Source organism: Lissotriton helveticus, chromosome 9 (genome assembly GCF_964261635.1).
Source record: "Lissotriton helveticus chromosome 9, aLisHel1.1, whole genome shotgun sequence".
NCBI classification, from domain to species: Eukaryota; Metazoa; Chordata; class Amphibia; order Caudata; family Salamandridae; genus Lissotriton; species Lissotriton helveticus.
The window spans coordinates 402,775,452-402,802,359 of record NC_136070.1 but is presented as its reverse complement, the minus strand read 5'-3'; the positions used below and the strand labels follow the sequence as shown (position 1 = coordinate 402,802,359).

The following is a 26,908-nucleotide window of genomic DNA, read 5'->3' as shown; positions in this document are numbered from 1 at the left end:
TAGGGGATTTACATATTGTAATTATATACCACATTTATGGAATATTATTCCTTGTTGTAAATGAGGAAAATATTTTGGTGAGAAATTCTATCCAGGTAGCAATTTGTATGTGCAGCAGAAGTTGATACAGTACCAGCGCATTTCCATATATCGCTTTCTTATTTTCATTTTTGACTAAGTCACAGCCATGGATCATCATTGTTCAAAATGTTCATAATTTGCAGAGTTGGTTCATTAGTGTTGACAAAACCGCGCCACTCTTTTGTGGTGTTGAGACCCTGTGTGACTGAGTTAACCTGATCTATCCATTTGCATTCCATCCCTTGCAAAATCTGTCCCATGTCACCTCTTTTTGGAATGGTGGTCATTCAATGACCCGCCATTTTAGGTCCTCTGTTGTATGTTTTTTTTCTTTATAGTGAGCAACCAAAGGGGCATTCAAAACTGTGTCTTATCCTGCTTCGGTGTAGGCAGATGCGTGTGTTGATGGGTTGCTATGTTTGTCTAATATATTGCAGTTTACAGGGACACCAAATAAAATGTCCCAATTCGTTTTTTAGAATTTCAGCTTCTTTCATGTAGTCTTTCTTACAGAACAATTACTAAGGAGACCTAGGAATTGGCCGAAGGACAATCCATCTCTTAATGCGTGATGTTGATTACTATTGTAGGCCAAGAGGGTCTTTTTTTCTGTGGGCTTTCTATGAAGACAAGTGTATAGTATGCCATCATGTTTTATGGTGAGATCTAGAAAGGCGCCATGGTGAGGTTGTGGCATTTTAATAAAGTTTGGGTAAGTATACATGACTGGGGTGCTTCTTTATTTAGATATTCAAATTCCTTTTTAGTTATATAACTTTGTTATTTGCCACAACCCCACCAGGGCACCCTATTCTATCAGCCTGTGGATAGGTCCTAGAACCGATTGGATGGTATATTGATTTATTTCTATCTAGGATTTTGTACCTTTCTAAGAGACCTATGTCGGGGACATGTTTATGAATAACACCATAGAAAACATGCCCTTTAACATTGCAACTGACTGGCTAGCTACTCTGGACATAGCATCATTATACACTAACATCCCTCAGGAGGAGAGCATCTTACTAATACAAAATCTATTAGACACACGTGCACCTCCAACTCCAGGGCTCACCACCTTCATTTCCTTACTACGGATTGTACTACAATACAACTATTTTATGTCCAATGGAGAATACTTCCAGCAATGTTTTTAAAATTAGATGGGAGCAGATTTTGCTTCAAATCTGGCTGACATCTACACGGACCATGTAGAACAAATATATGCTTTATAACATCAAAATAGAGATCACTCTAATATCACATGCTGGAAACGCTACATTAATATCTTTCTAATCTGGCCGCGCTCAGAAATTGATTTCCAGGACTTCATAAGCTAGCTATATGCTTGTCTTCACAGAAAGCCCACAGCAAGAAATACCCTCTTGGCCCACAATAGTAATCACCTTTGAGCATTGAGAGACTGCTTGCCCTTCAGCCTATTCCTACGTCTCTGTAGTAATTGTTACGTAAGGAAGACTACAAAAAAGATGAAATTCTAAAAAACAAATTGATTACTAGAGGTTACTCCAGAAGAATAGTAATGAACTCTCAAGTGAGCGTCGTACTGCCCAAGGGAAGAACTGCTTGTTGCCAAAAATAAAACGCCACTTGAATAATTGATTTGAGTAACCACGTTTGGCACTCTCACAAATCAGATCCGCAAGTTGATTTAAAAAAATTGGCATTTAGCAGAGTATAGACCCTAACATAGAAGCTCCCTTGTTTGCATACAAACTTGGTGAACATATTAAAGATATTCTAGTACACTCCTCTACACAACTAAACATTGGTCATAAAGCCAGAGCTCTAAATACACCCTGGGGTCTTCCACCTGTTAAAGGTCACTATAGCTGTAACAATTGCATTGCTTGTAACTTTTCTCATGATACAAAGATGTTTGAGCATAATAATATTAAGCATGAGCTGAATTCTTTATCAAATTGCAATTCACAAAATGTGGTATATTGTACTCGGTGTCCCTGTAAACTACCATATATTAGACAAACCTCGCAACCCATCAAGACAAACATCTGACAACACCGAAGCAGGATAAGATGCACTGTTTTGAATGTCCCTTGTTGCTCACTACAAAGAAAAGACGTACAGCAGAGGACCTAAAATGGCATGTCATCTAAATGGCCACCATTCCAGAAAGAGGTCACATGGCACAGATTTTGCAAAGGATGGAATGCAAGTGGATAGAACGGATTAACTCAATCACCCAGGGTCTCAACACCGCAGAAGGATGGCACAGTTTTGTTTCCACACTAACATTTTGAACAATGATGATCTCCATGGCTGTGACTTTCTCATAAATGAAAATAAGAAGGCAAATAGGGGAGAGGAGTTGGCCTAACGGCTAAGGCCCTCGACCTCGAGATCTGGGTTCGAATCTCGGTAACGACGCCAAAAACCTCCTGTGATTCTGGGCAAATCACTTAATCTCCCCGTGCCTAAAAAAATGGGGAAAAAAAAGCGTAACTTGTGCTATGTAAAGCGCTCTGATACCTGATTCGGTTCGGGTCTAGTTCGCGCTATAAAAAACTCTACAAAAAAAAAAATATATATATGTAAATGGGCTGGTACTGTCAACTTCTGCCGCACATACAAATTGTTACCTGGATAGAATTTCTCACCAAAATTCTTTCTTCATTTACAAAAAGGAATAATATCCTTCCATAAATGTGGTGCATAGTTACAATATGTAATCCCCTAAATAACCATGCCTCTTTGTCAAGTGCACATCTGGCCCGAAACTTTATTAATCAACATAGAATATAAACATTGGTTTCCTCTTATTGATGAATAACTTAAATAATAAAAGCACAGTAACTTCCAACAGGAAATTATTTTGCGCACAATAATATTCAAAGAACAGAACTTTATTCACTTGAATCACCGAGCTCAAAGTACAAGAATCTGTATTCCCAATCGTAACAATGTCTAGAAAATCGGCACTCCCGATCGCATGCACGATCTAGTGTACTAACGCGACTGGCTGCCTATCAGTGCTGTATGCTATAAACAGGTTAATATCCTGACTGGGGAAGACGGAAGTGGTCCTACTAGCAGCAGCATATTTATCTGGAAGCTCCTGGCAGACAACTGCAGTCCTTAATTCCTTGATGTATAAACTAAATTAACAGCAATATTCACTTACGGTAAGATTTCTCAACCTGTTTAGATACCAATAGCGAACAACTTTCTCAGTCTTCTACCACAGTACAAACATGCTGACTCCCTCACTTTAAACCTTCTTTCCCTTAGGTCCTCAGAAGTACCATACCAATAAGGATTCTTGGTTGATTATTTCCATTTCGATGTAAGGCGTGTAAATGGATACACGCTAAAGAGACTATTAGATCCCCTCCCACTTACAGGGGTGAGTTTTTTGCCACATTACCGTGGGACAGTTTCCCCAAATGGTTTTATCCACTCCAGCTAACCACGTCAATTGTTATTTTTGGTCTGCTCTCAAACAGTGCCAGGCTGGGCCATGTATAATTAATTTCCCTCCCTATAACTCCTTGTGAGTGACTTTTTATATGGGTGTGCACATCACCGGTCTGACAGAATACCATATTAATTCCAGGTAAAGGCCTAATCCTACCAATTGCCATTTGTGCCAATTCTCATTTTTTTCAAGACTACTGATCCCCTTCTGTAAATTATTTGGTTTCTCTGGTTAAGGTCCTGATGAGACCTCCTATTATATGAGAGGTTGAAAACACTGTTGACACGCTTGTAAAACGAACCCACGTACTCCGCCTTCATCATTGTTACTGAAGGCTGTAAATATAAGTTGTATATTGATTAGATGGTCGTTTTTGTATTTTGGAAACCTTAGTATATGTCACAACCTGTCACTTGTGTGTGTATAGGTTCTAAGTTCACTTGGGACACCTTACACCCCTTTTCTATTTTTACATACATTTGCAATATAAATAATAATGCATTTTACTCATTGGGCTTTTTGACTCTTTTTCTGAGTTTGTGCATCTTCTCCTATAATTATTGCACTTATGCTCAACGAAGACCATAATTTTAAGTACCATTGTTACTGTTTAATTTTTTTGACAGGTACTGTTGTCTTTTTGTTATATAACATATACCCTGGTTCCTGGTGAGGAGGGTGACCCATGTTTTCTTGAATGGTCCTTTTGTGGGGTGGCACATTGATATTTCAGAACCATATTTTTCCGAGCAGTCTCTCATGGGGGCCGGGGGGAGGTTGCAGAGGGGTTGGGGGCCAAATGTCCGGACCACAGCTTACAGCTGCTCTGAGTGCATTTCTGCAGAGGCTCATGGGACAGATGTGTCGCATCTTCCCACACCCGTCAGAAAATGACTCCCGTAGTGGGCCTCGTTAATGCAAAACCATGGCCTCCTTTTCTCCCATTCTCAGTCAAGACAGGAGGGCACTGCATCAATTTGTGCTCTAGCCATCTGCCAGCACCCAAACTGTTTGAACTGCCACACACCAGCATCACTGATCCAGATAGTGATATTACTAGTTATGTGTAATAACTTATAAGCAATGAGACATCATTTGGTATATACAAATGCATTCTGACATCCGAGACTTCTGATTGTACATGTAACAAGCAAATAATGAATGAGTTTGTTGGAAATTACCATCTTTTGTGTGGTGTACCCCCAGATTTTTGCCTGGAAAGTTTTTGCTGTTTGTACCCTTTTTGGCATGTTTAAACCCTTCTTTTGAATATTAATAAGTCACCACTAAGTAGATCTTACTGACCAACGCAAGGATCGTGGTATTCAAGAGTAGGACATGTAAAAGTTTAATGTTCAACATGTTACAGAGAAAAGGCCCAAAAGCATATTTTCACTGTAACAAGGTTAGCTTTTCCACAGAAAAGCATTGGGGCACGATATTAAATGAAAACTTGTAATCTCAACTGAGGAAACAGCCACATAATTCATTCTTGGTTAATATTACAAACTCAATTCATTGGTAAAGTTGGAATTGTAATAAATATTTTAGAAAAGGTACTTTTATAAAGTTGCCTGTTACCGGTCTAAAGCCTCTAGATGCCCATTTACACGCGCGTCCAAGTGTCAAGCAGGAACTGAATAGCTCCCTTAATGAGATGTGAACTTGCTCCCAGAGCTGAGGCAAAAGCGTTGGATGTAGGGAGTTGCTCTGTTTCTGTGGCAGACTGATCATGTGGGCTGTGCTCTGGAACTTGGTTATCTTCAAACAGGACTTCCCTATCACTGGCAGATGTAGTTAACACCCGGACCTGTCCCTTCATTTGTCTATCTAGCCAGTAAGACACCGGTCCACGTGGTAGAGGAGCTGCCCCCAGAACTGTGTATGCATGATCGCAGAGGAAGGGGTTGCTTATTTCCCTGCCATATTTCTAGGGTGGGAAGAAGAGATCTGCACAGGGTAAAATAAATGTTGGTTTTAGTCAGTGAGGCACACAGTAAGATTGTTTGGAGTTAAACAGACCGAATGCTGCAAACCTAGGTAGTGGCCCCTGGGAACTTTTATCCCATTGGCGAGGGAGTGGTCAGGAGCTTCCCCTCACACAGGTTAGCACTGGGCATAAATATGGCACCCATAGTAGGGTCCTCTGTCCTGTGGAAGTTCAGAAAAGGACCAGACCTGATGTCTGTAACCTGAGAAGAGCCCTTTCTCCCTCTTGTACCCATGAGAAAGAAGCATCTCCAAGGGCCATAAGCAGCCTTGCCAAGTACCACGCATCAGACTTTACACTAATGCATTTCAGTGTGGTTGACCACATCACCACACTGTAATGCAAAATCATGCACTATAGTGCCTCCTCAGTGCTCAAGCCGGAGCGCTGCTATAATGTACCATGACTGTTGCGCTGCCGTGTCAGAACATGGTGGACGCTGCTCCATAAAGGGCGGGCAGGTCCTAGCTCAAGAACAGCTTGCAGCTTGAGTACTCGGCTACAATGTATTTAGTGTAAAAACAGACACACACATCTGGGCCCGGCAAACTAGCATATGATGTCTGTCAGTACCCAATGGTTTGACTACTAGTAACGAAGAGTGAGTACATTCTCTCACAGTTTTATAGGTGGGGGGGTAAGTCATGGGACCAACAGTCCTGCTGCCTCATGTGGTGTGAGGGTGGCATTTCATACAGTTTTAGATGCACTCAGAAATGCACAGCTCCTCCGACCTTGACGCTCGCACTGTGGCGGGAAGTATCTACGATCGATTCCACTGACCCGCCCAGGCAATGCTGGCAGTGGAGTCTCACTGTTGGTGATCTGCGGCAGTATGAGATCCCATTTGCAAGCTGGGACAAACTCAACCCCATCCTACCAGGCCGCGGTGCTGGCAGCCGGGTTTAGAGCTGCCTGGCACAAATCATCATGATGTTGCCATGGTTGTCCTGACTCTGGTGGACGCCAGCGTTCCTGAGCAGCCTGCCTAATCAATGAGAGCAGTGTGTGGTGCCCCCCAGAATCTTGAATTGATGCAGCGGATGGCGTTGCAGCAGTCCCGGGAGTGATGTCATTGCGGGCTGGCCACGCTGAGGAGTGCCCCTGTTGCCGTGGCAGCAGCTCGCCAGAACTAAGTGCGTGCACGAGAGACTATCAGATGAGCTCAGCAGGTATTAAAAAGTTGTTATAAATTAAACACTTCTGTGCTGCTACATGTAATGTTAATGAAATTGCTAGAGCCATGACTGGTGCAACTAGCGGGTAGTGTGCCGGACACTGGGGCGGTCGGCCGCTCAGCTTGAACTACTATTTTGGATTTTGCACCTGCTCATGGATGTAATTTCTGATATTCTTTTCCCTTGTCTTCAATGCTTGATTTTGCTCGTGAGAAAATGTCAGTCATTGAAATGTCACCCATAATTATGCTGAAATTATGAAAATGCCACACATAGCAATCCAAAACCTTGCAGCTATGCATAAGGTTGATCTCCTGTTTCGCTACATGGATACAACAAGCATCAAGAGACCGTTTTCTGCATTCCCTGCTGGCCAGTTCCAACTGGACCTGATCTGGAGCCTGCTTTTGACTTCTGATGGAGTGATTCTTGCCTCCCCCTGCCCCCAACCCCCTCCAAGGGCTGTCCCCTTACTGGCTGGGTCATAACCAGTCCTGGGTACTCCTCTTAACATATCCTGAAACCTGGGATTTAGAAGCTAGAAACATTTTGCTCTGGGAACTGATGGGGGACAGGGACCACCCTGCTAAGCCGATTCGACGAAGGTGTGTTGCCACTGGGCCAAGGATTCAGATTGCTCTTGCTATGCTCTTTGCAGCAAATGTACATGTACATGTATTTATATAGCGCAAATCACCAACCCGGTATCTAAGCGCTTGCTTAGGGAACCCAACTGGTATTCCCCTGTGAGATACCCTGGCAGGGTATCCACAAGGTGAAAGCCAGGCATCCCGCCGCGAGGGGCCATAGTGGAGATTAAGCAAGCTATTGCCCAGAGTCGCAGAGTGTGACCCCGTGAGTTGAGTAGGCACCGGAGCGAGAATTGTCGAGTCCGTGGAATTTTTGAGCCGAGACCCGCCCAGGGTCTCGGGCTCAAATAGAATTTGGCCCCCCAAATAGAATTCAGCAGGAGCTGATGGAGAAGGTATCCTGTCTGATGGAATTCTCTTAGGCTACAGTCGGTAGCTTAGCCCCACTGGGAGAATCCAAGCTCCAAAAAACGTGAATAAGTCTGAAGGTAGAAATCCTCACCAGGGGAAGGTATGAAAAGTATCGATTTGGCTAGCATATGGGTGCAAAATTTAGATTTCTCCCTCTAGAAGCCTTCCCGTCAAAAGTCTACAGCTTCACCCGAGAACTCGTCCTGCGGCTATTTGACCATGTGGAGTCCTCTTCGGCCACAGCCTGCTGCTTTGCCCCAGTGATTTTTAACTTCCATTTCAGAGACTAAGGCTGAAAGTAAAACTTTTTACTGAGACGAACTTGGTCCATTTAGCCAACCATGCTTGTAGGAAAGTAGGATCTGCTTTTATGGTTACGCCCACTTTTTGCCTGTTCCAAGACCTGAAAGCAATGTGTCCCTCTAGAAAGTTGAAGACCGGGAAAGGAGCCAACACTCAACTCCTCCTAGAGGTGTTACTGTTCGATTACCTCAGGAGAACAAGTGGGTCAGAGGAACAGGACAGAGTGGGTGTGCAAGGGAATGAAGATCGGCCAGGAGGGGAGCCCCTCTTTGACCTTGAATCTAACCGTGACCAGATGGTGCCTTAAAACTCCCACCTTGAAAATCTAGATCTCCCAGAGGATACTATAGGAGGCCTTTGTTCCTCTTGGGAAAGTGCAGAGTAGACCAAGGGGGTCTAAATCGTCCTCTGCAGAATCCAATGCTTCAGGACAGTCAGTAGGGACCGCTGTATCTAGTATGAGGGAGAACTCTTTGGATAGGGAATACAAACTTCTTGAACTTGAGAAAGCTAGACTTGTGCTCGGGCAAGAGCAGTTGGCCCTTGACAGAGTCCCTAGAAGTCCAGAAAGCTAGGAAGAAATCGGGACTAGAGTCCCATGGTGGCAGCAACAGTGTCCCTAGAGTTAGAGAAAATTCTCATGACCATAGGAACCTGAGCACGATAGTCCCTCCCTACCATGTTGGGGATGACATCCACAAATGGGTAACTGCCTTGGAAAGAGCCTGTAAAGTTCAGAATGTCCCCCAAGAGCCATGGGCAGCTATCTTGTGGCTTTCCTTTGCTGACAAAGTTAGAGATAATCTCATCACTGTTTGAAAAGAGGATGCTGATAATTACTCAGTGTTGAAGAGTGCTCTCATTGAAGGGTTTGGCTTAACCACTGAAAAATACAGGATTAAGTTTAGAGACACCCAAAAAACACAGACCCAGGACTGGGTAGATTTTGTGGATAGTGCCATTAAATCTCTGGAAGGTTGGTTGTATGGAAGCAGGGTTATAAAAGATTGTACAATTTGATTATAAGGGAGCAGATCCTTAATTGTCAGAACCAGTACCTGGTTGACTGTTATCTGACCTCTCCCCAAGAATTTGGGAAAGAAGGCAGACAAATGTTTTGCACACGGTTGAAGCAGAAAAACCTGAGTAATGGAGGTGACCAGAAAAAGTCAGATTCTTCTAAAACTCAAGATAAGTGTGGGGACAAGGTCAAAGATAAGAGGGTCTTCCCAAGGGCCCCAACAGCCTGCATCTGGAGAAAGTCACGATCATCAAAGAAAGGCAAGAAGAAGCCTTGGTGCTTCTTTTAGAAGATGAAAACCCATTGGACAAAGGATGCTGATTGTCCAAAAGCCAAGGAGACTACTCCTACCACTACTGCCCTTACCACTACTGCCCCTAAGGTAACTGCTCTCCATAGCAGAAGTACAAGTGGTGGTACAGGAAACAAAGGATTAGTGGGGTTAACCTTGGGTTCTGACTTTGTCAAAACTCCAGCTCAGGCTGTTTTGGTCTGTGATGGTGGCATATATATTTTACTACCTTACTGGTAAGTCCCACTAACTTGGGCAAGTAGAGGCAACAGCCTTTAATCAATGGAAAAGTAGTCATGGCCTACAGGGACACAGGCTAGTGTCACTCTGGTAACTGAGAACCGTGTGTCTCCTGACTAGATCATACTTGGACAAGTGCACCAAGTGATCAATGCTAGAAGTGTCAGGACTGACCATTCCTTGGCAGTTGTGAATCTCAGATGGGGAGGGGTAACTGGACCTAAGAAGGTTATGCTATCTTCAGACCTCCCTGTAGATTGTTGGGCAATGATTTGGAAACTTCAGCCTGGGCTGAAGTAGAGTTCAGGACTCATGCAGAAATGTTGGGCATCTCTGCATGTGTGTTTTCTGTGTGCCAAGAGCTCCAGCCAAACCGCTTACCATTGAACAGGGCCTGGATCTTGGAACAATGGATTAGGTGCCTTCCAAGAGAAGAAGCAGGAAGGGTACGGCTTTGCCCTCCTCACAAATTCAGTGACGATCCGTCTCTTGAGGGAGATGATCTTAGCCCCTGTGAAGGTACTGCCTCAGAAAAGCTTGGGCCTGAACAGGCTGAAGTATTGTCGGCAGGGGTCCCTCCAGGGCAGATTTGAGTTTAAAGCAACAGATCTGCCCCTCTCGTGAACCCCTCAGACCACAAGCTGCTGCTGAGGCTGCAGGAAATATCAGTGGGGCCCATAGGATCTATTGGGATGAAGGGTTTCTTTACTCAGGGTAGATACCCCAGCCTGGTGCTACCAGGAGGTTGGTAATACCCCAGAAGTTTAGAGGGTTCCTGCTCACCATTGCACATGATATTCTTCTGGCAGGACACTTAGGGCAAAGCAAGACTTGTGACAGGCTTGTCCCTCACTTTCGCTGACTCCAAAGGAGTTTTGTCGTTCCTGTACCACTTTGCAAGCCAGTGATAAGTCAGGTGGCATCACATAGGCCCCTTACTTCCACTGGTTGGGGTTCCCTTTGTAAGGGTTGGGACTGACATTGTTGATCCCATGAACCCCCCAACTGCACCTGGACAGTTATATTCTAGTGGTGGTTGACCATGCCACTAGATATCCAGAGGGCATTCCCCTTAGGACCACTACAATTCCTGTATTGGCAAGGGCCCTTCTGGGAATTCTTTCCAGGATGGTCTTCCCTAAAGAGGTTCTAACTGACAGAGGTGCCAACTTCATGTCAAGTTACATAACTGCAATGTGGAAAGAGTGTGGATGGAATTAAAAATTCACCACACCCTACCATCCTCAATGCAATGGGTTTGTTGAAACAAGATCCTCAAGGGTTTGATCATGGGTCTCCCAGAAAGGCTTGGGTGAATATGGGATGTCTTACTACCCTGCCTTCTCTTTTCCTACAGAGAGGCTCCTCAGAATGGGGTGGCTACAGCCCTTTTGAACTTCTGTTTTGACGTTCAAGTAGAGCTCCCTAGTATCTTGTGAAGGAGGGATTGGAGTTGCCTCTCAAACCTCCCAAACAGGACATAGTGGACTATGTACTTGGTCTGTGCTCCCGCATGACTGAGTACATGAAGAATGCCAGAAAAAAACTGGAGGCAAGCCACGAACTCCAAAAAGCTTGGCATCACCAAAAGGCTGACCTGACTGTTTACCAGCCTGGCCAAAAGTATGGGTGTTGGAGCCTGTGGCCCCAGAAGCTCTCCAAGAAAAGTATAGTGGACCCCATACTATACTTGAGCAAAAGGGTGAGGTCACCTATTTGGTGGACCTTGTCACTCCAAGAAGTCCCCACCAGGTACTTCATGTGAACAGGCTGAAACATTTTGTTGACAGGATTGACATGGGCTTGCTCATGGCAACTGATGAGGGACAGGAGGAAGAGTGACCGTCTCCCTGATCTCTGCTCACAAAACCCTGATGATGGATCAGTAGATGGAGTGGCCTTGGCAGGCTGCCTCACTGATCGGCAATAGATTGATTGCAGGATGGTCCTCAATCAATTCTGGCATATGTTGTCTGACACCCAGTCAAACCACCTGATGTACCCATGAAGTGGAGACAGGTGAGAGTCTACCTGTTAAGAAAAAAATCTACAGGCAGCCTGACCATGTCAGAGATTGCATCAGGACAGAGGTCCAAAAGATGCTGGAGTTGAGAGTAATTGAGTCCTCAGCTAGCCCTTGGGCTAGCCCAGTAGTCCTAGTACCTAAGCCTCACACCAAGGATGGAAAAAGAGTTGAGGGTTTGTGTAGACTACAGAGGTCTCAATGCAGCCACTAGGACTGATGCTCATCCCATTCCCAAGGCAGATGAACTTATTGATACTTTGGCCTCAGCCAAGTTTTTAAGTACATTTGACCTGACTGCTGGCTACTGGCAAATCAGACTATGAAGATGCCAAGCCAGAAACTGCATTTTCAGCCCCTGGTGGGCATTATCAATGTATTCTGATGCCCTTTGGTTTGCAAAATGCACCTGCCACATTCTAGAGATTGGTGAGTAAAGTTCTCACAGGCCTGGAAGCCTATAGTGCAGCATATCTAGATGATATAGCTGTCTTTAGCTCCACCTGGGAGGATCACCTGGTCCACCTCCAGAATGTTTAGGAGGCTCTGCAGAAAAGAGGCTTCACTATCAAGGCCACCAAGTGGCGAATAGGGCAGAGCATGGTTTTATATTTGGGCCACCTTGTAGGTGGAGTCCAAGTTCAACCACTATAGAGCAAAATTCAGACCATCATGGAATGGGTTGCTCCAACTACTCAGACTCCGGTCAGAGCTTTCTTGGGCCTGACTGGGTATTACAGAAGATTTGTGAAGCGATATGGGTCCATAGTGACTCCCCTAAATGATTAGACTTCAAAGAAAATGCCCAAGAAATTTCAGTGAGCAGTAAGCTGTCAAAAGGCATTTGATGACCTCAAGCAGGCCATGTTCACTGCTCCCATTCTGCTGAGTCCTGATTACTCAAACACTTTCATTGTGCAAACAGATGCATCAGAGTTAGGGGTAGGGGCTGTTATCACAACTGAATGCAGAGAGCCAGGTTCAACCAGCAGAAGGTTGACCCCCAGAGAGAAATGTTGGTCAGCTATTGAGAGGGAGGCCTTTGCTGTGTCCTGGGCCTGAAGAAGTTGAGGCCATTCTTCATTGTTTGGCACTCACTTCATTGTTCAGACAGACCATCAGCCCCTCTCATGGCTTAAACAGATGAAGGGTGAAAACCCCAAACTTTTGAGGTGGTCCATTTCCCTACAAGGGATGGACTATACAGTGGAACCTAGACCTCGGAGTAACCATGCCAATGCAGATGAACTCTCCAGATATCACCACTTAGAAAATGAAAACTCAACTGGGTAAGGTTAGTCTCCTCATGTTTGGACGAGGGGTGGGTTGTGCAGGAAAGTAGGATCTGCTTTTATGGTTACCCTCAATTTTTGCCTGGTGCTAAGCTGTTATTGACTAGACTGACTGGGACCCTGCTAATCAGGACCCCAGTCCATCTGCTTTCTCCCTTAAATGGTTATGTTCAGTACTTGGGTACATCCAAGGTTAGATACTGGGGTATCCTGATCAGTCCCTAGTATATGGTACTAAGGTACTTAGGGCATAGGTACCCCAGAGGTCGCCCATGGGCTGAAGAATGCATTATGCCACCATGGAAGACCATGCAAAATGGAACTACAGGCCTGCCATTGCAGCCTGGGCAAGATGGTGCTAGCACCTCTTACTAAAGATATAGGTTTACTGTATCCAATGGTCACTGCACTTAAAACCTATAAGTTACCCCTATAGCAGGCCTTCATAATACTAAAGGCAGGGTGCTTGGTTCTAAGTGTGAGGGAGCCCTGCATGAGCAGGACACCCCTAAAGCCTACGGAGTCCATTCTCCCGGTTTGTAAGTGAAACAGCTATATACCATATAGAGGGGCACCGCGTAATTACCCGATGACCATCTTGAAACTGGCTGCAACGAATCCTATCATGTTTGGTATCAAACATGTTGGAATCATACCCCACACCGTAAACAGTGTGAGAGGTATGATTCCAAGCACTGGAAGAGCCCTCTGTTATGCTCTCCATGTCCCCAGTACCAGTCTTCCAGACCCGGACAATTAAAAATGGTTGCTGCGTACCAGAAACACGATTCTGCCCTCCTGCTGCTGAGCCAAGCTCAAGCAGGCGAGGGCAGGACAATAGGCACCAGCGGGCTATCCAGAAAAGAGATCAGTTACCCAGTTGTCAGGCACTTCCATACACACCACAATATCAATACAGTTGATGAAGTATTTTTGCATTGACCATGTACCATGTGACATAAGAGGAGGGGACAGGGAGAAACAATTGCGCAGACTGGAATCGCGTTATATGGTATTCAAACTTCTCGCAACCTATCTTGCACAACCAACAAATGATACGATGCTTGTCCCGTAGTAAAGTTCCAAGGAGCAGAAGATGTTAAATATTAAGTTTCAGTTTTATCCCCCTTCACATCTACAGATCTTCCTAGTTTCCCACCCAAGAACAAATGAACCACTGATTAATAAATGCAATTTATGATTGTTTTAACTACTACTTCTTGAATATTTTGTTAGTCCACACGCATAATCATGGTACTTGAAGGTGTTTGTCTTCATGGAATAATGGAACAAGAGATAAATGGTGTGTTGGTGTTTGGGGACATTTGTATGCATCTCTTCATCAAAGTCTCCTCTTCTCCCCCATTTGTGCCATTGCTGCCCAATAGAGCCATGTCTTTGGTAATCATTGAAAGATTAGGAGACTTGATAGGGAAGAGGAAGTACACATTGTACTAGTCTAAACTGGCCATACGGCACCTATTACCTAATCATATCACAATTAGGGGTAAGGTTTCATCTCGTAAACTTGAAAATAAACCTTATCCTTATAGGCTTGGATGAGTCTTCAATTGACCCACTCTCTATTACCTCAGTCTTCTATTTATCTTATCTTATCTTGCTATTTTAGGCACATTTTTATACTTGTGTGTAGATAGAGGCTTTCGTGCATTCATAGCAGTACATGTAGATTACTAATGCTATCAATCATGTGTTTAATGGCTCAAACCACTATTCATATAGTAATACATACTTCTCTTTCAACCTGCTGTGTTCAGCTCTTTGCCAGAAGAACTTTAAATCTTGTAATGTGAAATGGAGCAAGGATGCATTTCTAGTTGTAACTAACTTAAAAAATGTTGAACAATTGATCCCAGTATCCTTAGGAGTTGCGTCACCATGGAGGTTGTCTCATTCGTTAGCTGAAGGCAGCAAATAGAAAGGGAAAGTGGGGGCCTGTCAAATATTTAAAAGGGATGTGCTGTAGTGTACTAGTGTATGTCTTTGTTAATGGTTGAAAACATTTAGTACAGGATTATATTTTAGTATCTAAAGAAGCACAGCTTATTAGTTGTAAATTCTTGCAAATAAAATGCCCATTCATTATCAATCAACTGCATAATTGCAACTACAAAATCACAGGATGTGTGGTTTTGAAGATCATAATGGTTAATCACACTACAAACTGTTAAAGAATCCTGTCTGATGAGACTGTAAAACACCACTTGGAATTCAAAATGTGTGAGCGCTTTCATTAAATTGTGACCTAGTAACCAAAGGTTTATGCAAAATGACTGTCCATTTGAGACCTTGATCCTGCAGAAGTTTTGCACAGACATAATGAAAACTATCTTAGAGCAATATCTATAAAGCACAAAATAGCAGGTTTGAATTCTACTCATGTTTTTACTGGATGCTATATTGCATGATGGTGACATTTACCATGAATACATTGTCAAAACCTAAATCTATATTGATTATCATTTGCTGCCTTACCCATATCCGGTATTCTACATCAAAATTGACTGCTGAAGTGAAGTGGTAATTAACTGTTTTACCTTGGTTTCCACCATTTTTTAAGCAATGTTAAATTCTTTTCAGGTAAAGGCAATTGCTGCTGAATATTACGATACCCTCCCTCAGCATAATTCTTGGATGCTTGTTCTCTGGGATTTCATTTTCAATGATTCTATTGGACCCTACTCCCGGATTAAGCGAACCTGTAAACTTGCAAGCAAGAGTTAAAACCAAAGAAGGATCTAGGACAGTAAAAAAAAAATTATTTGAAATCATATGGACATGAAAAGAAGAGTTATGGTCTTCGATTTAACACTGGTATTTGAATTCTTAAAAACAACGAACTCCGGTATGTGTTTCTACTACTGTTCAAATGACGTTTTGTATATAGTCATGGTCAAGATTTCATACTTTGCATCCAGTGAACATCTACCATTTGTCCTTTATTTTGGTGACCGGAAGGGATGACAGAGTATTTGAACATGGTCTGTGTATTTCGATCCGCTTTTGAAATCTTCTGAACACATTGGCTGATAGCATAGAATATTTTAATTGCAGTCTTACTGGACTCTGTTTTATGGTAGACTAAGTCAATGTTTAGCTGCAACATCCATATAAGTTTTTTGATGAACATTCCTTTAAGATCAGTATGGGCCATGGCACGTGGAGCTTTTGATTGAATTTCAAAAGCTGTGGGGCATATTAATGTCAAGAACGTGGTAAATTTATCTTTGCTCTGAAACTAATACAATTGGCTTTCCTCTTAACCGTGAAGTACAAGAATAGCTGTAACTGATAATTTAGGCAGTCGTTTGGGCTGCCAGACAAAAGTAGTCTTGCTGTCTAGCATATTTTGTTTTTGAATTGGTAATGTCTGGTAATGTATAATGAATAGGAGCTTTGAGTTCATCATAGCTTAAAGGAAAACTTTAAATCCACCACAGTATTGAGTAAAAGGAGGCATCATCACATATTGGAAAACTTGATATTCTCCTGGGTGAACGGGCTGCATATGTTCTGCTGCTTATGCGGCGCACTTCCCAGAAAGTTTGTTATATCCATTAACATGGTTCCATGGAGAGCCATACTATTATAAACCAGTTCCTTATTTCAGTGCATGTCTTATCCTTATTGCACAGATTTCAAAGTTAAATGGACGTATATATGAAAATGGTCATGCTACCATGAATGAAAGCAATAATAAAAAAAAAGAAAAGCTAAAAGCTCATCTGCGTAAACTTCCAATATAAAGTATTGCCGTTGCTGATCATTTCCATGCAATGGGAGATTAGAGGCACATGTCTCCCAGTATTCTCCCGCCTTTAAATCTGAAGGTATAGCTCTGCATTACTTTCAAAAGTGTGTCGAGTTGCTGATTGCAAACCATTGACTCTCAGTCTCTACTATATTATTAGATTATGAAATAAAGCATTGGGTATTTTCAATAAATTGATGTGTGGTGTGAGAATATTACTGCAGTGATGTGTGAGATGGCAGTCCCTGTCAATCACCTCAAAATGCAATCTAAATTGTACATTTCTGCAAAGGACTAAAATTGTCTACAGATGGGCAGAAATACAAACTGATGACAGTGTTTTGACTTCAGTGGATCCCTTAGTGTTAGCATGTTAGAGTTAGCAAACTGACACAGTAAATGGGGGACTGTCCTAACGACAGCCAACTGGGGACCACCAGGTAAATCAACACGTGTTCTATCTGATTTGCTTCTATTTATTTTTACATTGTAATTCTCTTGGTGTTTTCAATTATTGTTTGATTTTTGCATTTGTTTGTGGTGATTTACGTGAGCCAGTTACTCTTGACCACTTCTTTCTTTCTAGGTTTTTTTTCGGAATTTTAGTTTCAGAAATATTTACTTGTGATCAGATTGACTGTGATTTACATATAGACAAATTTATTAAATTTATTGTATCAAAGAAGAAATATTTTATATAGCACTATTAAAATATGTTTGAATATAAAATTCTAAATAGGTTTTTACAAAAAAAATGCAATTGTGGCTAAAAGATGGGAATAGGCAGCAAAAAGTTGATGGCTTTAAAGGGTTAAAACTGTTCTGGATATACAAACCTGAATGAGATTGTGCCTGATCAATAAATGGATTAATAAGATTGTAGCACTTCTGATTGACCAAATGTACAATCCAGGTTCCGCTTCAATATTTATCTTGGTTAGAAGGGACGTTTTTTTTTCTTTTCTTACCTAGCACTGAAACACTCACTCATGAGCATGTTAACATTTGTTTTCTTTAGAGTACAATGGTTTTGCATGTATACAGTACATGCATGAGGAAATTAACATACATTCGACAAGCTGCATATAAAAATTTTTTGAAAATCAGCTGAAATGAGCCAAAAATTGTGAATGCTATGGCCTGGACTGTTAAAATAACATCACAATTGCAGTTGTAACACTGGTTTACCTGATGTTTTGTTGTCTTGGTTCTTATGGATTAAACACTTATTTATTCAGGTTTTTTGTCTGTGTTTTCTTTTACTTTAAGCTGTCAGAATTTCTCCTGATTTGGAAAAATAACTGAACATGCAGTGCGTGTGATGTGTACAAATGAAACCTCTATGAGAATGGTGTATAATTCAGTGCAAAAGACTCACCCAAGTCTTTCAAAGACCGTAAGACACTAAAGAATGCCTGTTGTCTTTAATGGAAGATTGAAATGTACAGTGTGAGGATCTTTTACATAAATCCATTTGATGTGGGAGGATTAAGGCAGAGTCCAATTTGCAAACCTAATACAATAGTGGGCACCAGGGCTAAAAAAATAAAACATTTTTGACTGCCACTATTCCATGTCATTTGTGGTAAGTTAACACAGCGCTTACTCCAAATTACTTTAAACGCCGTATTATGAAAACTGGATTCTAGAGGTGGTAATATGTGACTGGAACGTTTATGCACATTTGCTGTGTGGGATTTGTTGTAGTGGTAATGCGTTATGTTTTTAAGTGCAGCTGCGTTTTGCTGTATTATTGCAATGCAATTCTTTTCTGTTGTACTGTGGCTGTATTGCTCTCTGATTTGACTATTTATGTTGTGATATACTGCAGTACGTTTTTCATTGTGCTGTTGTGTTGCTATGTGTATGGTATTATGTTTTCTTAGTTACCTAACATATGTCAATATGTTGCTATATACCCAGCCAACTACAGCACATGGCTTGAACGCGCCTGTGAAAAGCAACCTTTACCACTGTCTATGGTGCTAAAATAGTACTGCTCTGCTCTTCATCTAAGACACCAGTCAGGCCAAAACTATGGCAGAAACTGGATCTAAAATCTGCTTTGTAATATAGCCCCTCCACACACAAAGTCACTAGCGAAGTTTAAATAGACATGGTAAAATGCAAGCTTTGATATTGCAATGACCCTGACTTTCCAGTTAGACTACTGACAACTATACGAAGGTCTGTGCTTAAGCTGTAGAATTCACTATAGCAATCTACTACTACATTGTTTGCTTCTTTTTATGTATGCTTGACATAAGAGGACTTCGGATACAATTAGAGATGTTAATGTAGCTCTGTTTAAGAGCCCATTGGTAATATTTTAGAATTACTTTTATCCTCTGTCCAATTTTTTTTTAATGTAGTCCCATAGCTTTTTTAGAACATTTTTTATTAAGATGTATGAGGGTATTACAAATAAGAAGGTAAGCAAAATAATTGGCTGTATGTAAAAATATTCTTTGTCGAGAGGTAAAGTACAATATAAAAAGGAAAAACCTAGCACAATAATAAAGTGAAGATACTGTGCAAGGAAGATTTTAAGTACAAACAATAAATTGACACATCCAGCGTAGAGAATCTAAAACATATATTCTGGTAAATTGCTAGATTATTATTTAATAAGACTTTCAAATGTCATTGGAAATGTCTGTTGAGTGTTTTTTTTCTTCCTTTTTAGAGAATTTCTTCTCCCTAATCCACTGCCCTTATGAGACCAAGTATCATTAGGAATTTTTATTGCTGGGGATTTGGTTATATTAAGTCCAATCATCATTTAATTTATTGCCAAACCTTTTCCCCAAAAAGCAGACTCTCTAGAAAAAAAAAGAAAGTAGTCTCTGGACCCTTTTTGCTTCCCTCAAGCTCAAGACTATTAATTTTCATCGGGAGAATCTAAATATCACTACAGGGATATGTATAATATAGCCTACCTCTAGGATAGAGATGTTTCTCTGCCCGCACTAGCACAGGCAGGGAAACCTTTATTTTCTCTGACCTGGTGGAAGCATTTTTGAAATCTCCCACCAAATGGGAGCAAACATACAAGTCTGCTCCCAACCGGTGGAAAACTTTAAAAAATGCTCATACCAGCTGGGAGCAGACTTCTGTTCTGTTTCCCTGCCTGCCCTCTTGCGGGCAGGGGAAATGGAATACATATTGCTCCTGCTTGGAGAGAGAGCTTGTATAATTAGCTGTTCCTTCTGGACAGGAGCAACACCAGCTCCTGCACTATGCAGGGAGCCAGCTTGGACCACGTGGGCCCTTGTGCTCTCACCTTGACCTCTGGTTTGTAGGTGCCCCGGTGGGCACCAGGGCACCCACCTCTAGCCCTGTGGATGAGGTCCTCGGAGCCCAAGAAGTCTCGGGAGGGGGGGGGCACATTCCCCCCCTCCCCAACCAGGCTCTGAAGCCAACCCCATTCCCCACATGGGCAAAGGCCATGGGTGGTATGGGATTGGCTGCCTTTGGGGGGGTTGGCCACAAAAAAAAAACCAAAGGCCATGCGTGGTGGGGGTTAAATTTAGGTATGGTAACAAAATATTACTTTACATTAGAAAAACACCTAGATATTCACAGAAAAAAACAAAGGATACTATAACGTTATAGATAGGTGAAAATTTCAGTGCCAACTTAATGTTTTCAACTCAAAGACAGAAATTCACCAGTTAGCGAAGCTAGATAGAAGTTGTGCCCCTGCCATGCACTGCTTACGACCTCACATATTACATCGCTTATGACATGTTTTATGACATCACTTATGACATTTCAAATTATATCACTGATGACATCATCCATGCTACGTTTGAACACATTACTCTATAAACAAGTATGGTGTTAGAGGTATGACATACCTTATCCTGTAATGCACTATTTGCAGATAGTCATATAAACTCCATGGTCATGATTTTATGACCAGTCTTTATTTTTTTCATATTCATTCGTATTTGTATGTTGGGGAGAAGTGGGAAAGTGTTAGTATTACTGCCAGAGAAACTGGGGAAACAGGTTCAAGTCTCGGCATTGACCAACTATTCTGCGATTCTTGGCAAATTACTTAACCTCGCCAAAAAATATGAATCCGACCTTGTGTAATGTAACTAGTGCTCTTGTGAAGCGCTCCAATCCCAACTGGGAATTAAGTTGTGGTCAAAGAAGACAAAGATCACGAAATCCCCTAGAAACGTAGCCCTATGTTATGCCAAGCTTTGTGGTGTTAATGTAGGCCAAGCTTTGTGGTGTTAATGTAGGCAGATAGATGAGAGACTGGCAAGCAGGCAGGGTACCAGTGAGGGAGAGCGGTCTAAGAAGCATATAACATAACATAACATAACATAACATTTATAGCAAGGTTTTAGATGTGTGTTATTTTTAATCTTTTTCTATAGATGACGGCTAGGCCTTCTTCAATTCTGCCAATACAATTGTGGTTGATGATGCCACATTCAGGCATGATGACTTTGCAGCATGTGCATGCAGAGTCTTTGTTTAGCTATATTTCTGTTATGGTGGCGAATACTGTTAATGGGATAATTTGCTGTCTCACATCTATGAATCATTATTAGCTTTCGTGCTGCTTGGTTGTATTGTGTGTACATCAATATTACCTTATTACAGACGTGCTGATTTTAATTACAAAAAGTGAACACTCTATTTAAATGCTGCTAGTTTGCATCCTGTTTATTTGTTTATTTCTTTGTTATTAAAATACATCTGTGAGGTACTCAGCAATGCATTGTGTTTCAAAGTCTGTTATGAAGCTCTGTGGTTATGATGAAGATGAATAAGCAGCTACCTATGTTATATGACACCACTTTATTAATGTAATAACTGCACTTTCACAATTGCTTTATTAACCTTCCTGCTTTCACAAATTTGCTTAAATGCACCATTTGTCCACTCTTTTTTCAAACTTTTCTCGGGGGGGATTTCCCCTCGAACCCTACTTATGGGGTTTTGGGCTTGCTCGCTACGGTCGCTCGCTACGGTGCAGTATGATTATCTTTTTATGCCCCACCACTTACAAATGTCACCAGCCGCCACTGCCAGCTAGAGATGTGTTGGTCTATTTATAGTCTTGAAGTTAAGATTCATAGCTAGTTAACAAAAAAAGTATTCGGTGAGGTCCCACGTTTGATTTGGATATTCTGGATCCGGTCTGCATGTTAACTATGAAATTAAACACGGGTAATAAACCAAGTGACCGCTTTTTCTTTTGCTATATTAAAGTGACGAATAGGTTTATTACGCTGCAGCCGCCGCCCCCTAAGGTTTCAATTATTTTCTCTTAGAGATCAAGCCTTTTAAAAGCATTTAAAGTGATCAGCTTTGACCTTAATTAAGACATTATCATCGCCCCTTATGACTTGGGCAGCTCAAACTCCTCAGCTGTGTCCCACTTCAGCCTTTTGAAGTTATAGGGCACAATGGCACCCTGAGCGATTGTGAATTCTTGCTTCAGTGCTTTGGAGGCCATTTTCATTAAAGGGTGAAAACTGGTGTGCAATAACTCTTCACTTATGCTAGGACTTGAAGTCGAGGCCCAAGTACCACCATTGTATACCTGGGCTTGGGTTATGTTCCTGCAGTAAACTCCATTGAAAGCACAGGCTTTCACTTCATTTGTAAGGGCTTCTAACTTCCTAATTATCCTGTCTTTCCCACATATATGGTGAGCTTGCACCTTCTTGGGACACAAACTGGCTCATGTTCATGAGGCACACCATTACATTCTAGATGTTCAAAGAACCACAAAAAGGAATACCTATGGAGTTATAAGTGCGAGAAAAGACATAAGTCTTTGGTTCCTGAAAGTTTACATCTTCCACACTGAAAATCTATCAAGATGGACCACTTTTGGTCTGACACCTGGAATATTACCGAAAATAAATACAAAGCCTCTGATTCTGACTTCTTCAAACTGTAACAGCCTATTCTAGCCTGTTCTTGCTGGATACGTGGGAGGAAGATGCACAGGAGTCAGGAAAAGGCTTCACAACTATGAAAGCCAGCCCCAATAGCAAAGTCTAGAAATCTGGTGTCTCGTCAGTTTTTTGGAAAGCCTAGCAATGGCTGAGAACTAAGATGAGGAAATAAAGGACCTGACCCTGTTTGTAAAAAAGTTTTTCCACTAAAGGGCCTGTGTGCCACGATATCAAATCTAGTTAGGGGCACACTATGCCTTAACTACTTCCGACAAACTCTATGGCGTAGCACCGGCAATTGCAAGTCACAATATTAAGAGTATCACAATATATTACAAAGCACATATAAGAAAAATTGTTTACTTAAAAAGAATTTTTATTCACATAAAATCATATAAGTACCTCCCTAGGGGTTACAATCTAAAAGATATTATACTCATGTCTCTGGTTAGAGACAGTCATTAAAAACAGTTGACGCGGCGTTTCGGTGTACAGTAGATGGTTTCCACCTTCATCAGGACCAAAACATTTCTTTATTATAAATATTAAAATTATTGGTAGGAATTATGTTTTATAAATTTCGTAATTCCTGGGGTGTTCACTATGTCCCCTGGCTGTTTAGTTGACGCCTTGATATTAAAAATAACTTACGCCTCCTTGTTTCTGGTTGTATTTTGGAATCGCCTTCTAATGTGGTAAAGTTAGCAGAAGACAAGATGGTCTCAAATTAAAAGCCCTCAATTTCAGCTGGATGATATAATTGATATCCTATTAAATACCGGGTCCCTTATTCTCAATTTGGGCCTCGGGCACTGATAAAAACCTAGCGATCTCCTTGCTCCAACGTGCAATCCCGGAAGTATTCAGAAAACTTTTCTGAACACTTCCTGGATTGCACATTTGCATATCAATTATATCGCATCCTAATAGCGCATCCTAAAAAAAGGGAGGCTCCATTAGGGGATGAGTTTATACAAGTAACTAAATATTTAGTCTTACTTGTTCTAAGTAGTTTCTTTTGGAATCGGTATCAGCTGTAGCTACAACATTGCAGCCATGGTTTTGGAGGTGATCTTTACTGTTGCCCATTGCACTTAACGTTATCTTGCAGATTAAATGATCCAGTTAAACTATTTTAACATATTTTAAAATTACCTGTTTCATGTTCGAATTTGCTTCTTCCATACATTGACTTCATGCGTCAATGATTTAAAATATTTCATGTTCATGATATACCAGAAAGAAGTGGATATTTTCTTTGAGTTGGTAAAGAAGGGATGAAAGTTGCCAGATTCTTAAAGTGGCAGCAACTAACATGTTATCTCAGAGTTTTGGAGAATTGTTCACTCACCAACTACTTGCATTGTTTTTTATTCAGAGTTCTACTAAGTAGGAAAGGCAAATTAGAACAAATGTTTTGTGGACGATGTCACCTTGTGCACTTGCAGCTTCGGCAATGATGTACCTATCCAAAAGCTCTATATCCTTTGATTCTTCTGGTACAGTATGTTCTTTTTGTGACAAAGCCATGATCTTTTTTAAGAGCGGTTAGTCTTAGGACCTATTGATTTGACAGACTGGTATGCTAGTCACCGATGGTAGCCCCAGTTGCACTGCAAACATTTCTCAGGATCCATGGATGGCAGAGCACGAGATTTGTTTAGTACTCTACACAAGTGGTTTTAACTTCTGTGGACCCCCACTTAATAATTATTGGGAACCTGCCACCCTTACTGAGTCATTACTGGAAACAGAGGAACAGGGCCAAAGCATTTTTGATGATTTGAACCGCAAAACAATACACAAAAAATACAGAAGCAAGCATTTAGCAAACAAAAAAATCTAAATTGTAATTTTAATGGGAAGGTTGGAGCTTTCTTAAATTCAGTTGAGGCCACTCAGCTTCCATACTGTTTAATGCGCTTGCACTCCTCCCATGAATCAATCTCAGGATACTAACTTAATTTTTAGGCTCCAATCTCAAATGCCTTCATATTAACAGAATGATTTAAAATGTTCACCTTTAGCTTCGTTATTTATATACAGTTGATTTATGTTAAAAATCAGCAGTCCTGGACCCTCTTTGTAAGCTTCACAGACCCCCAGGGGTCCCAGTACCTCAATATTAAGAATTACTGCTCTACATGGTTCTCTCTGCTGCTGCATGAGTGGGTGTATAGACATGCAGTTGAACTGCTGAACGGACTAAATTAAATGCTACTAGTGGACCCGTAGCACTTATTGTCCTTTGCAGCCTGTGTCATTTTATTCCTCCAGTTCGCTTGGCAATATATCCCCCTTGTCGAGCCTAAAATTCCCCTTTTATTTCATATGTCACGCCTAAGGTAGGCCCTAGGTAGCCCATAGGTCAGGGTACATTGTAATTAAAAGTTTGGACATGTTCTTTTAAGTTTTATATGTTCTGGTTGTGAATAACTCCTAAATTCGTTTTTCGCTACTGAGACCTGTCTGTCCCATAGGATAACATTGGGTAGCCTTATTATATTTAAGAAGTGCTAACATTTGATTGGGAACAGTAAGCATTTAATGTTTGGTAACTATGAAATTGTAATAAATATATTTAATGGTAGTAGGATTTTAAATTTTAATCATGAAAATGCCACTTTTAGAAAGCTGACATTTTCCTGTCCTTGATATTTGGTGCCTGCAGCCTCACATGGGTCACATGACTGGGTATAGTTGGCAGTTCGATATTGTTTATTCCTCCCAGACAGCCACACAATAGAGTAATTAGGTGTGCCTGAATAGGCCATCAACTGGTAGGATAGGGGAAGTGCAGAGTTGCGCACAGCCACACTTGCAAGTGCATAGGCTGTGCTCTGCCTTAACACAAAGGACTTGTCACCCCTCAATTGTTCATACAACCAATTTGGAGCCAAGGCAGGAGAGTTTGGAAACTCCAAGCACTTCAAAGGGAATTATCTAGAAACATCTATTTCAAAGAAGGTACCATGTATGAACAGGGGACCCTCATACCCACTCTTCAGTTCACTTTCTGGACCTACAGTAGGATTCTCGGAAGACTGCCTTCTGCTGTGTACCCCACAAGACTACTTTGCTACACCAGGAAGGACTGCCTGGCTCCCTGTAATCTACCTTGAATCTCAGAGGCCTGCCCTGCTGCTTGAGCCCTACTTAAACACTGGAGCCCAGGACTACCAGAGTGACTGAGTTTGCTGGGCTTCTGATCAGTCGCTGGGACATAAAGAGCTCCCACCATCTTGAACACACACCTAGACCCAGCCTCAGTGAGTCCTGAAACCCCAGGTGAGCTCCGGGTCAACATCCTCTAGCACCCCATCCACCCCAGCTGGGAGGCATTCAGGCGCTGGTTACCTATGCACTTCCCTCTTTTGGCAGCTGTCTGGGCCATTTTTCCAGACTCCGGACTTCCTTGACACCCTTCCGGGCAGCCATGGGCCTAGGGATTTTATAAATCCACTCTGGAAACCCCAACATTTCCAGGTGTGACATGAGCACCACTTCCTCCAGGTAGGGCGCTAAAGATCATTCCCTAACAAACAATCCACATGCAAGGCAGGGATCAATGCAACTTTCAGAAGACTTGAGTCCTCCGGACTCAAATGGAACAAGAGCCACTGGGTAGTGACCCTCACGGTTGTCAGATAGTACAACCTGGTGGAATGTGTTAAATCTGCTCTGGAGCCCCCAGCTGACTCCTTACCTTAGTAATGCCCGCTCCTGTGTCCCTCAGAGCCTCAACCCCTTGCCCAATAATGGTGACCCACTGCCTATACCTTGCAGTATCAGTATGTTTATAGGCTTTAGGTACAATCAAAAAGAATTGCAAAAAAACGTGGCAAGAGATCCATTAGCGGGGTGAAGTTTGTAGGGTGCAAGGAGAGTCTCCAGGGGTGGTCTGTGGGGCACAAAGTGCCAGTGCGTGTCACATACTGGTGGGCTGGAGCCTCGCGGGCATGAGCGGTGATACTTGCTGTGTGAAGCGATAAACTTGCAGCTTCCCATGCTGGATCTTTGTGCGAGCAACAAAGATCTGGAGCAAACAGGCCCATTTGTGAAGAGCACAAAACCTTGATTTCAGGAGCAATGAATCACTTGCAAGGGCTTAGGACATGAGGTGCCTCTGGGGGGAGGGGTGGGGGTGGTTAGGAGCTCATTGAAGATGGGTCCAGGATCTGTGGGAAGCCTGTTATGTCCCTGAGGCTCATATCAGGAGGCCGGAAGACTAGCCCTTTGAGTCATTATGGTGTCCTTGGTTTTAGGATGAGGATTGCAGGCCTGGTTCTTCTTCCCCAGGCAAGGAGGGCAGCAGTCAGCACAGCAAG

At 42.1% G+C, this 26,908-nt stretch overlaps 1 protein-coding gene across 4 annotated transcripts in view; it reads left to right on the top strand.

The window, feature by feature from the left end:
* Positions 1-15,630, top strand: part of DEGS2 (delta 4-desaturase, sphingolipid 2) — a 251,631-nt gene extending 236,001 nt beyond the window's left edge. For all 4 annotated transcript variants that reach the window (XM_078660178.1, XM_078660177.1, XM_078660179.1 and 1 more), the window contains exon 3: positions 15,480-15,630. In XM_078660178.1, coding sequence (XP_078516304.1) covers positions 15,480-15,623 — 144 coding nt within the window. In that variant the 3' untranslated portion in view covers positions 15,624-15,630. The remainder of the gene's footprint in view (positions 1-15,479) is intronic.
* The last annotated feature ends 11,278 nt before the right edge of the window (positions 15,631-26,908 follow it).